Source organism: Phyllobates terribilis, unplaced genomic scaffold (assembly GCF_046119375.1).
Source record: "Phyllobates terribilis strain yellow unplaced genomic scaffold, ASM4611937v1 Scaffold_1__5_contigs__length_1240528914, whole genome shotgun sequence".
Lineage (NCBI taxonomy): Eukaryota > Metazoa > Chordata > Amphibia > Anura > Dendrobatidae > Phyllobates > Phyllobates terribilis.
This window is the reverse complement of record NW_027362761.1, coordinates 798,966,479-798,979,487: the sequence shown is the minus strand read 5'-3', so window position 1 is coordinate 798,979,487 and position 13,009 is coordinate 798,966,479. Positions and strand designations below refer to the sequence as shown.

At 49.7% G+C, this 13,009-nt stretch overlaps 1 protein-coding gene across 1 annotated transcript in view; it reads left to right on the top strand.

Moving 5' to 3' along the window:
* DNAH6 (dynein axonemal heavy chain 6) overlaps nucleotides 1–13,009 on the top strand; it is a 493,878-nt gene that overhangs the window by 31,478 nt on the left and 449,391 nt on the right. The window contains exon 9 of the mRNA XM_073637077.1: nucleotides 10,632–10,800. Within this exon, the coding sequence (XP_073493178.1) occupies nucleotides 10,632–10,800 (169 nt within the window). The remainder of the gene's footprint in view (nucleotides 1–10,631; nucleotides 10,801–13,009) is intronic.

Genomic DNA, 13,009 nt, shown 5'->3' with positions numbered 1-13,009 from the left:
TAATGCAGGCACGACAGACCATGTCCCTGGCTGGAGTGGGGAGGGGGGAGGAAAACCCAGTGATGTAGGTGACGCGCCCCTGGGCCTGTGTCGCGCAGCGTTGCGCACGCGGGAGCTTACCCGGAGCCGGATCTGTTGAGGGTTGTAGTCTCGTGGCGGTGACCCGGTCCGTGCCCAGGGAGTCAGACTAAGTGGCGTTGTATTAGCGGTAGATGTTGGACGACTACGCCACCCGTTGAATGCAGCGAAGGAGCTGCCGCTGCAGGGCAGACCGCTGAGGCCGGTGGTAGGATTGTGCAGCGTGATAGTATCACCCCCAACGGGAGGGGTATGGCCTCAGGGCAGTCGACGTGGATGATGGGGGTAGCAGGAATCACTCAGAGACGATGCGGTGTTGTTCAGGGTCTTTACTGGTGATAAAGATAGACCCTCCCGGAGTACTGGCTAGCGATCGGGGCCTGGTCAGTCCTTGAGCAGATGGGATCTCCCCTGGCCAGGCGGAGTTGTAGGCCTCCCAAACTGACTGTACTCTTCTGGCTACCTTGCTAGAGGCGGGTATAAGTAGCCCACGTCCCTGAGTGTACCGTGTGGTGCTCACCCGTATGGCCGGTGACTCGGGGCCTTCTAGTGGCGTCCGCTCCACGACGGCGGTGCTGGTCCCACGCGTGTGACCGTGCCTTCGGGTTTCTTGGCCAGAGGACCTGAAATCCCCTGCCGGGCGGTTTCTGCTGCTGGGTAAAGATTAGTCCCCACAGCCTCGGACTCCGGGTCCGGTGATAGCTTCTCAGTCAGGGCGAGCTCTGCAGCTGCCAGCCCCTGACTCCTTATAGCACTGCTCCCACAGAGCTCCTGATGTTCTTTTCCTATATCTGCTTCTCTTCTCTGTCTCTACTTCTGGCATGGCCCAGGAGCTGGGCCCAGCCGGAGCCACAGCTCCCTGTCAGCCCTCCTGGCTGATCTCTCCCTCTGAACTCTCTAACCCTGCCTCAGCCCCAGGTTTATATAGGGGAAGTCCTTCCCCTCCCAGGACTGGGCAGGAGGTGTGGCATGCATAGGATTCCTGACCAAGAGACCTCCCACCTGCTCTCAGACATAACATTGCTTGTTACCGTGGAAACCAGACCCCTGGGGCGCCACATAGGAGCAGAAGGGGACGGTTTCTGAGCTGGTCACCTGAGCTCACACTCAGAGGGGAGGTATAAAAGGTGGGCACTATCTTAGGACAGGGTTCAGTTCAGTCAGACAGAAGTACAGTGGAGAGGTGACAGGGAGCAGAGGCTCTGTAGGAGCTCTGCTCAGAGGCAGGCCTAGAGAAAAGGCCAGAGCCTGGGAGGAGAAGGAGAAGTAGGCCTGGAGAAGAGGCCGAGGGAAGGAGGAGAAGAAGGAACAGGAAAGAAGGAGGAGTGACAGAGAAGCAGAAACAGAAGGGCTCAGAAACAAGAAGGCAGAAGGGACCCTAAGGACCCAGGAAATTACGGGTGACGGGTCAGGCAAGAAAAGGGTACAGGATCCCAAGTTGGTGGAGGCAAATAATCCTCAGCCAAGAACCGGAGGTCGTGATCATCACTTGGTGCGACCCCCTGCTAAACCTTACTAGGAAGGCACCATAAACGGGGCCCACGTTTACCCGCATAGATCCGCGGCAGCTGGACAAAAGCTTGGTCACTGGTGGGGCACGAGCCAGAGGAAGGATAGAAGGGAGTTCTGTACCATACTCCTGAATTGCCTGGGGGTTGACCGAGCCCCTCACCTGGTGGACGCAGCACGGCTCGGGCAGTCATTGCTGGCCGAAGTGACTTGGAATATACGAACTGTGAGTAAAAGACCCTGGACTGCAACACGTTGTCTTTGCATTTCTTGCCGCGCCAGCACTACCGGTGCTGGGATGCCCTGCACTACCATCCCCACCATCTACGCTCACTGCCCTGGGGCAACACTCTTCCCGTGGAGAGTTACACTACCTCAGCTGCACACACCATCCGCCTCAGTGGACTGCCTTGCAGCGGCGGTTCATGATAGCCGCAATCCACGAGGAGTTGGTCTTCTCCTTCCTAACAACGGCACCTTCAACCCAATTACACATTTACCCTCGTTTAGCCTCCCTTCTTCTGAAGTACACTCTGTTAATATCCACTCTCCCTCCAACTTCCTATGTGTCTGCACAACTATTTTGCCAACGAATTGCTACTAGATTCGTTCTAAAGGATGATTATTGAACATGTGAACATAGCCTTAATGAAGGGGTGTGTAGTAGTACTCCATTTAATGATTTTGGTGCATCTTATCACTGGCGTGTGCCTCTATGCCTGGACTGGATTAACATTTCTTATGTAAGATCTGCCACAACTTGTGATAAATTTATCACCATGCTCCATCCAAACCCAGCTTCACCCACTTTGGTTGAGCTGGACTAAACTGGTGTGAAAACGCCAAAATTCACAATTTTTTTACGTAACCTAGCTGTGTACAAAAAAATTGTGACATTTGAAGGTGTTTTATGCCAGTATTCTGGCAAAGCCACCTTCAATAACTGGGGCCAGAGTCCTGGGAAGCATAGGAAGTGGGATAGCTGGGGATTGATCAGCTGACCATGACTTTTTATAACATTCTAAGCTGGGTTTTATTTGTCTTTTTTTATTTCCTTGGCTGGAGAAGCCCTTAATTCCTCAAATTCTATACCTGCTGTAAGGCGGCGGTGTTCACACCGTGCAGTAACTGAGGCAGTGACCCAAGCAAGTCCAACATAAACACCTTTATTCAGCAACTCACCGGTAAACAGAAAGTCCTCCAATTCGCAGCCGGGTTAACATGAGTCCATAAACAACTGTTGCCGGGGACAACGGCCGCGCCGGGCCGCTCAGAGCCTGACAGGTGCAAAGCCTTCCCAGGCGGTGGTTCAGCCACACTCAATCCTGCTGAGCTTCCCTGCTGTGCTCCTAGCAGGTTCCAACATAGAACAACACTAATCCTTAGTGCAGGGGTTTTAAAGGACCTGTGGCAAGAGCCACTAGAAAACCCAAGTTGGAGGGAGGAGGCCGCCCCACTGCCTCCTGTTACCTCCTCCAAGAAATGAAGGCCCTGTCAGGTTTTACTTAATCTGCCTTAGCCAGGTAGTCTGACTAGGTCATTGCTCACCTTCATTCCTGCATTGCAGCCGCAGCTGTGTCTGTCACTGCAGTGCACTCCAATGGATTTAATAGGTCTCTGTACACATTCTGGGGGATATATAACGTCCCTCGTATACGATCCTGGTCACTGCCTCACATATCCCCCCCCCCTCTGTTCAAATTTGTGGGGTTGAACATTTGCCACCATACAGGGTGCCCGGGAAAGGGCATCCGCGTTTGCTTGCAACTTCCCAGGGCGATGTTCTACAGAGAAACTGAAATTTTGCAGTGCCGGGAACCACCTGGTGACTCGCGCATTCCTCTTCTTGGCATTCCTCATCCATACCAAGGGTGAGTAGTCCGTCACCAAGCGGAACTGACGCCCGAGTAAATAATAGCGTAGTGATTCCAAGGCCCACTTAATAGCCAAACACTCCTTCTCTACCACGCTATAGTTTCTCTCTGCCGGGACAAGTTTTCTACTCAAGTAGGTGACCGGGTGCTCTTCACCATTCACTTTTTGTGACAATACCGCCCCTAGGCCTACCTCCGAGGCATCTGTCTGTACAATGAAGGTTTCCTTGAAGTTGGGGCTGATGAGGACCGGCTGTCCACAAAGAGCCAACTTCATGGACTGAAAAGCTTCTTCTGCCTGAGGGTTCCATCGAACCATTACCGATTTTTTTCCTTTCAAGAGATCGGTCAAGGCCGCCGTTCGCCCAGCAAAATTAGGTATAAACCGGCGGTAATACCCAAGGATGCCAAGGAACGCCCTCACCTGTTTTGTACTTGACGGTTTAGGCCAGTTTTTTATGTCCTCAACTTTATTGATTTGGGGCTTGATAGCTCCTCGGCCTATCACATACCCCAAATATCGGGCTTCCTCTAGCCCTATCGCACATTTTTTTGGGTTTGCCGTTAACCCCGCGGCTCTGAGAGAATCCAGCACCGCTTATACCTGTGATAGGTGCGTATGCCAGTCGGTGCTAAAGATGATAATATCATCTAGATACGAGGACGCGTACCCCTGGTGAGGCTTGAGCACTATGTCCATCAACCTCTGGAATGTAGCTGGGGCCCCATGTAACCCAAAAGGTAAGACCACATAGTGGTATAGACCCTCCGGAGTTACGAAGGCGGTCTTTTCCTTCGCCAAATCTGTGAGAGGTACCTGCCAGTAACCCTTGGTGAGATCGAGCGAGGTAAAGTACTGGGCCTGCCCCAGTCTCTCAATCAGCTCGTCCACCCTGGGCATTGGATAGAGGTCAAACTTTGACACTTCATTCAATTTCCGGAAATCATTACAGAAGCGTAACGATCCGTCTGGTTTTGGAATCAGTACGATGGGGCTAGCCCACTCACTCCATGATTCCTCTATGACGCCTAACTGAAGCATTTGTTTTACCTCAGCCGTGATGGCTTGCCTCCGGGCTTCGGGTACCCGGTATGGTCTTATTCGCACCCTTACCCCAGGTTCGGTGACAATGTCATGTTGGATAACTGTAGTCCTACCCGGTAGCTCTGAGAACACGTCGGTATTGTGCTGCACCAGCGAGCGATCCTTCCATTGCTGCTGTTTAGTGAGGGCATCACTTATCCTGACCTCCCCCTCGGACGCTTCCCTGGCTGAAGGTAGAGAACTCTCTGGCGATATGCCCGGGGTGACGTCTGTAACTAAACACTCTCGATCTTTCCAAGGCTTTAGCAGGTTTACATGGTAAAGCTGCTCAGGTTTCCTCCTTCCGGGCTGATACACCCGGTAATTTACCTCCCCCACTTTTTCTCGAACCTCATATGGCCCTTGCCACTTGGCCATGAGCTTACGATCTCCCTTGTTAAAAGACCTGACTCTGGCTCTTTTATTATATGTGCGCCTCTGGGCTGCCTAGGCATCTAACAGATGTTATTTCACAATGGGCATGACCGCCGCAATCCGGTCCTGCATACTAGCAACGTGTTCAATTATACTGCTATGTGGAGTCGGCTCTTGTTCCCATGTCTCTTTGGCTACGTCCAACAGACCCCTAGGGTGTCTGTCGTACAATAACTCAAAGGGAGAGAACCCTGTGGAAGCCTGGGGTACCTCACAGACTGCGAACATCAAATAGGGTAGCAACATGTCCCAATCCCTTCCGTCCTTAGAAACCACCTTTTTTAACATGGACTTTAGGGTTTTATTGAACCGTTCTACTAGCTCGTCGGTTTGAGGGTGGTACACCGAGGTGCGCAATTGTTTAATTTTTAGCAATTTGCACAGTTCCCTTGTCACTTTGGACATAAAAGGGTTCCCTGATACGTCAGGATCTCTATAGGTAGTCCAAGGCGACAGAACATGGCAAACAGCTCCCGTGCTATCAGTTTTGCCGAGGTGTGGCGTAATGGTATAGCCTCCGGGTACCGGGTGGCATAGTCGACGACCACCAGTATTTGTTGGTGGCCACGGGCGGATTTACAATGGGTCCTACCAAGTCCATTGCAATATGTTCAAAAGGTACCTCTATCACTGGCAGGGGTACCAATGGGCTACGGAAACTTGCGGTGGGTGTGGTCAACTGACATTCGGGGCAGGATTCGCAGTACCTTTTGACCTCCGCGTAAACCCCAGGCCAAAAGAACCGCTGCAAGATGCGTTATTGCGTCTTTTTTACCCCTAAGTGTCCACCCAGCAAGTGTGTGTGTGCCAAATCTAGAACCACCCGACGGTACGACTGAGGTACCACCAACTGTTCCACGACCTCGTCCCTGATCTTATCTATCCTATAGAGCAACTCACCATTGACTACCATGTGGGGAAGTTCAGTATCTGCACCGGGCTGTTGGGCTACGCCGTTTACCTCTACCACCCTTTCCGGCGCCTGAGTCAGGGTGGGATCCTGTAGCTGACCCAAACGTGTCCCGGGACACTTCCAGCTTGGGAATCGATGGGGTCTCCTCGACCTCTCCTGCCAGCACCTCTAAGAGAAACCTATCGGGGTCACACTCTGTCCCTAGGTTGGACACCCCTACGGCAGGTTCGTCGGGTACAGCGCCTGTAATACATTTTACCGGGGCACAGTGGATTTTGTTTTTCCACAGAGTCCAGAACAGGGGAAAGTCTCTTCCCAACACAGTTCCATAGGGAAGAGTTTTTACCACCCCCACCACATGTTTTATATCTCCACATGGCGTGGAAAAAACTACTTCTGCAGTTGGGTACTCTCGGAGGTCCCCATGGATACACACAACCCCGACTGGCCGTCGACTGGGGTTGTCTCCTGCCACCAGCGACCCATGTACCAGAGTCACGAGGCTCCCTGAGTCCAGGAGGACCTCCGTGGGGTACACATTAACCAGTACCTGGCATAGTTGGAGTTCACTGTCCTGGGGGTCGGACCTCGCCGAGCAGACGGTCTGGGCATACATTGAGACCCGGCTGCTATATCCGCAGTCCATGGGTTCCGTAGTCAGGGGACAATTAGCAACCACATGTCCCGGCCCCTGACACCGCCAGCACCTAAGGGTGGAGGTACTGGTAGGTCTTATGACAGTTTGGGAAGGAACCGGTCTCCTGTCACTCTCACTCCGGGGTTCCCCTTCAGCACGGGTACGGTGCTGTCTGTCCCCAGCAGAGGGACGCGACTCCTTTCCCGATTCCTGGTTTGGCAGGGATCGGCGTGACAGCCGAGAGGGGGCGGAGTCTCGAGTGAAGTCCTGAGTGGCCGGGTAGCGCTCGATCAAACTGACCACCTGGTCGAGTGTGCCGGGGTCCCCTTGCCCCACCCAACGTTGGATAGCGGCTGGCAAAGTCCTCAACAGCCGGTCAACCACCAACCTCTCCACCATCTGGGCTGGAGACAAAGTCTCAGGCTGTAGCCACCTCTTTACCAGCTGCAGGAGGTCATAAGCCTGAGACCGGGCGGGTCGGGTCTCCACATAGGCCCACGAAAACACACGCTGAGCCCTCACGTATGTATTGACCCCCAGCCGGGCAAGGATCTCACCTTTGAGCCTCTGGTAGTCCTGGACATCCTCTCGACTGAGGTCGAAGTAGGCCTTTTGGGCATCGCCGACCAAAAACGGAGCCACCACTTCTGCCCACTGGCCGGCTGGTAGGTTTTCCCGCTCTGCCGTGCGTTCATAGATGGTAAGGAAGGTTTCCACGTCGTCCTCAGGTCCCATCTTCCTCAACGCTGAGCGAACCTTGTCCCGTGCCTCTCGACGTTCTGGGGCTGGTGCCGTCAGCGTCTCCTGCAGGGCTGAGTTGCTGCACGATCAGCTCATTGGTGTGCTGCTGATGCTTGAACTGCTCCTGCTGCTGCCGCTGCGTGAGGATCAATTGCCTTAACTGCTCCTCCATTTTGTCCACGGGGTGAGGCTGAAAAGTGGCCGGCCGGATTGTGGTCATGCAGCTCAGTCTTCATCCCAACCCTAACCCACCTCTTCAATCTATCACTAACAACCGGAGTCTTCCCCTCATGTTTCAAACATGCCGCAATCACACCCATCCTCAAAAAGCCCTCCCTTGACCCTTCCTCTCTGACCAGCTACCGCCCCATATCACTTCTCCCCTTTGCCTCAAAACTTCTAGAACAACATGTCCACCTTGAACTGTCCTCCCACCTCTCCTCCTGCTCCCTCTTCGACCGTCTACAATCTGGCTTCCGACCGCATCACTCGACTGAAACTGCCCTGACCAAAGTCACAAACGACCTACTAAATGCCAAATCCAAGCGACACTACTCCATCCTCCTCCTTCTGGACCTGTCATCTGCCTTTGACACAGTGGACCATTCCCTCTTACTCCAGATTCTCTCATCTCTTGGCATCACGGACTTGGCTCTATCTTGGATCTCCTCATACTTAACAGACAGGACATTCAGCGTCTCCCACTCACGCACCACCTCCTCATCCCGCCCCCTATCTGTCGGTGTCCCCCAAGGTTCAGTTCTAGGACCCCTGCTCTTCTCCATCTACACCTTCGGCCTGGGACAGCTCATAGAGTCTCACGGCTTTCAGTATCACCTCTATGCTGACGACACACAGATCTACCTCTCTGGACCCGATATCTCCTCCCTACTAACCAGAATCCCACAATGTCTGTCCGCCATCTCATCCTTCTTCTCCGACAGGTTTCTAAAACTCAACATGGATAAAACAGAGTTCATCATCTTTCCACCCTCTCATTCACATCCCCCATCTGACCTATCCATCAACATCAATGGCTGTTCACTCTCCCCAGTCCCACAAGCTCGCTGCCTTGGGGTAACCCTGGACTCTGATCTCTCCTTCAAACCACATATTCAAGCCCTTTCCACCTCCTGCCGACTCCAACTCAAAAACATCTCCCGGATCCGTGCATTCCTCAGCAAAGACTCTGCAAAAACACTAGTGCATGCCCTCATCATATCCCGCCTCGACTACTGCAACCTCCTGCTCCGTGGCATCCCTTCCAACACTCTTGCACCTCTCCAATCTATCCTAAACTCTGCTGCTCGACTAATCCACCTGTCCCCCCGCTATTCCCCGGCCTCTCCTCTCTGTCAATCCCTTCACTGGCTCCCTATTGCCCAGAGAATTCAGTTCAAAACTCTAACCATGGCATACAAAGCCATCCACAACCTGTCTCCCCCATACATCTGTGACCTAGTCTCCCGGTACTTACCTGCACGCAACCTCCGATCCTCACAAGATCTCCTGCTCTACTCTCCTCTTATCTCCTCCTCCCACACTCGTATACAAGATTTCTCCCGTGCTTCCCCCCTACTCTGGAACTCTCTACCCCAACATATCAGACTCTCGCCGACCGTGGAAACCTTCAAAAGGAACCTGAAGACCCACCTCTTCCGACAAGCCTACAACCTGCAGTAAACACCACTGCACGACCAGCTCTACCCTCACCTACTGTATCCTCACCCATCCCTCGTAGACTGTGAGCCCTCGCGGGCAGGGTCCTCGCTCCTCCTGTACCAGTCGCTGACTCGTTTTGTTAAGATTATGTAAATGCTTTTGTTATGTATATCCCTATCACATGTAAAGCGCCATGGAATAAATGGCGCTATAATAATAAATAATAATAATAATAAATGCAGCTGCCGGTGGGGGGTATGCCTCAGTCACAATGCCCGCATTCTCCACCAAACTGTAAGGCGGCGGTGTTCACACCGTGCAGTAACTGAGGCAGTGACCCAAGCAAGTCCAACATAAACAGCTTTTATTCAGCAACTCACGGGTAAACAGAAAGTCCTCCAGTTCGCAGCCGGGTTAACATGAGTCCATAAACAACGGTTGCTGGGGACAACGGCTGCGCCGGGCTGCTCAGAGCCTGACAGGTGCAGAGCCTTCCCAGGCGGTGGTTCAGCCACACTCAATCCTGCTGAGCTTCCCTGCTATGCTCCTAGCAGGTTCCAACATAGAACAACACTAATCCTTAGTGCAGGGATTTTAAAGGACCTGTGGCAAGAGCCATTGGAAAACCCGGGTTGGAGGGAGGAGGCCGCCCCACTGCCTCCTGTTACCTCCTCCAAGAAATGAAGGCCCTGTCGGGTTTTACTTAATCTGCCTTAGCCAGGTAGTCTGACCAGGTCATTGCTCACCTTCATTCCTGCATTGCAGCCGCAGCTGTGTCTGTGACTGCAGTGCACTCCAATGGATTTAATGAGTCTCTGTACACATTCTGGGGGATATATAATGTCCCTCGTATACGATCCCGGTCACTGCCTCACACTGCAAACAAATTTAAGCCAATATCCCCTTGTGATTTGGGATGGCCTTCCTGCAAGTTTGACTTTTAAGAAGCATTAAGATGAGTAAATAATCAGTTAAGGAGTGTTCACAGGAACTCTCATCCCTGATTATCTGCCATGATTATGATCTCCTGACAAATGAGCAAAACACTAATTTGTTGGGTAAACAGAGCATTTATGCTGGCAAAACAAGTTATTATTTTTGGCAGCACATTCACAATGTAAACAGGAGATGTGCTGCCGCTAAAATGTTGCAGTATGGGTACAGAATGATTGTATTAGTGACTGTTCTGTCCCCTTCATTTTTCATCACCCTTTGTAAACAGATCTATAAACAAGCACCAAAAAACTGTAATATAATTGATCAAAGCGCATAAAGATAGCTGAAATCAACACATTTAAATGCACCATTTCTCAGTGTATCAGGCTTGATTTATCGGTATCAGCCAACATTTTCCCCTGTTGTATATAGATGTTGAAGTGCAGGTATAATACATATTGGGTCATGACTGGTGTAAAAATTCTCTAGATGTTTGGCCATTACACAGTGGATGAACAGCATGAGCACCGGAAAATTTTGATAATGCTGTTTTCTGTGTAATTTGTATAGATGATCATGAGAAAATAAAGGTATAGACAATAAGTATGAGATTAGGATTATGATCCATATTGGGTGACATTTAAGGCGATGGTGTGTTTTTTGTCCCTGGGTTTCTGGTTATACATAGAAATATTTAGCTTTTTACATAATGTTCTAATTTTGCAATCAGAATTTGTAATTACTACCTTTTTTCTTACAAAGCTTTATTCGACTGGCTGATTACTTGATAGTGAACACTATGCATGTCTTAGCTGTAAATTCAGTCTCCTACCTGCTCAAGTACCTGCTAGAAAAATTGAAAGGTACACCATCTCATGAGGTGATACAGACCTGGAACACGAATGTTTCGAAAGAATCTGCAGGCACGAAGGTAAAACCATTTCAAATAAATTACAAGAATAAAGTGATAGGAATAAAAGAGTAATGAGCAACTATGCACTGAAAAGATCAAATTAAAGGAGTCTATCTCCAACACACCCATGATATACAAGTGCACATGCAGGACCATCTGACTATTCCAAAGGGGCACTCTAGAGGCCTGTTGTTAGATTATTTGGGGTTCCCAGTAAGGGAACCTCCAGCAACGAGCAAGAGGTAAAGTTGCTGGAGGTTTGCAAAATTGCATTTATGCTAAAAGACACTTTAAGTACTAAAGGCTCTTTAACTGAAAGCAGTTGCCGATAGGTGATCATTGATTAGTGATATGGTTCTGTTCTTTCCATGTATACTTCTGCCTATATTTAATGTGTGTGATGATTACCTTTCATTCACATTTACGAGATTATTTACACTTCCTTAGATAAATAATGCACATTTTAAATAAGAAATAATCATTTTCTTGCTTATTGTCTTGTTGCTAAGTGTGATTACAGCAATGTATTAATGCTATGTATGGTTAGATTTCATGTTATAAATATGATGATAAAATAAATCTTCATGTCTACCTGCACCTATATTAAATTGCATTGGATTAAAAAACATTGATTTGTAATTGTTTTAAACAGGATTAGGGAAGTACTAGTATGTCAGCTAAACTCTGAGCTAAAGTAAGAAAGAACAATTATATCTCAAGGCAGAAATAACTCTGAATCATCGTATAGATGTTCACAGATGTGTTATTCCTTAAAAGGAACCTGTCACATTGAAAATGGTATCTGATCTGGAGGCAGGATGGTATAGAGCAGGAGGAGCTGATCAGAATGATATGCAATTTTGTGATAAAAGTTTCAGTAAAACGAAAATAAATAAAAAACATTTTATTCATTAAAGGGGATATCAGGGACTTTGTGAAAAACAAATAATGTGCCTAAGCACTAACAGGCAGGTAGTTGCTACCTAACCACCTGTTGTGGCCGGTACTGTTCAGTGCCGGCACAGAATGGTCACAGACCACTCCTGTCGGCGATTCAGTTGACTGTGCTGACGTCACGTCGTCAGAGCGGCAGCCTCTTTTCTGCTCCGCTCTGCGGATGGGGTGGGACTTCGACATCATTCTGATTGATAGCTGGATTCCCGCTGCCGAACTGGGGAGCTGACTGTCAATCAGAATGATGTCGGAAGACACACCCGGTCAACAGAGCAGGGCGGAAAAGAAGCCGCCGCTCTGTCGACATGATGTCAAACAAGAAGAAAAAACGATCATAAAGCCTATACCTTCGTATATAAAGTATCAAAATTTATTAGAAGTCATACAAAAAAACAGACATAGGGGGGAATATAGAAATAGCTACTGTGAACCAGATAGATCCAGCTACACGCAGTACAGCATAATAATCATTTTATGTAGAATAGTCACAAATTTGTGCAGGAACATATACTATATTCCAGTATTAAGTACCAAAGCCACAACATCATCATCAGGTGCCCCTAGATAGTAAGTCCCACTACCAAATAATAATATAGTAATATACATACCAGTGAGACCCACAATATCAGGTAAAGGCAGGAGGACAGGACAACAGGAAGGAGGGCACAAATCAGAAGGCTGTACGCGTGGAGCAGCAGCCCCGATGCGCGTTTCGGTTAACCCTTCGTCAGGGGGCGTGACGATGGATACATCCCTTGGATATTTATAGGCGCCCACCGGCGCTAGGCACAGATGATACATGGCAATAATTAAGGATATCCGCATCACGTGAGCGCAAGCCAACCACGTGATGCATGATGCCGAGTGACACGTGACCAGGAAGTGACGCATGCGTAACCACAGCAACCGAGACGCTAGCCGGCGTCCACGTCATGCATCACGTGACGGCAGGTCAGAGGTGACCCGACGTCACGCTCCGCTACAGACACAGAGAGCCGGCCACCGTAACGAAGCAGTGGCACGCATGCGTACAGGGCACGCAGTCACTATATAGCAGAGGTAATCCCAAAAATGTGCCGCACACACGGGGACGTTTTTTTGTATGACTTCTAATAAATTTTGATACTTTATATACGAAGTTATAGGCTTTATGATCGTTTTTTCTTCTTGTTTGTAATTTTGTTGATGTTTGCGATTTAGCCTTTATTGTCCGTAATTTGGTAGTCTTAAATGCAACAATATTGTTATATACATATAAAACCCAGTTAGGGTG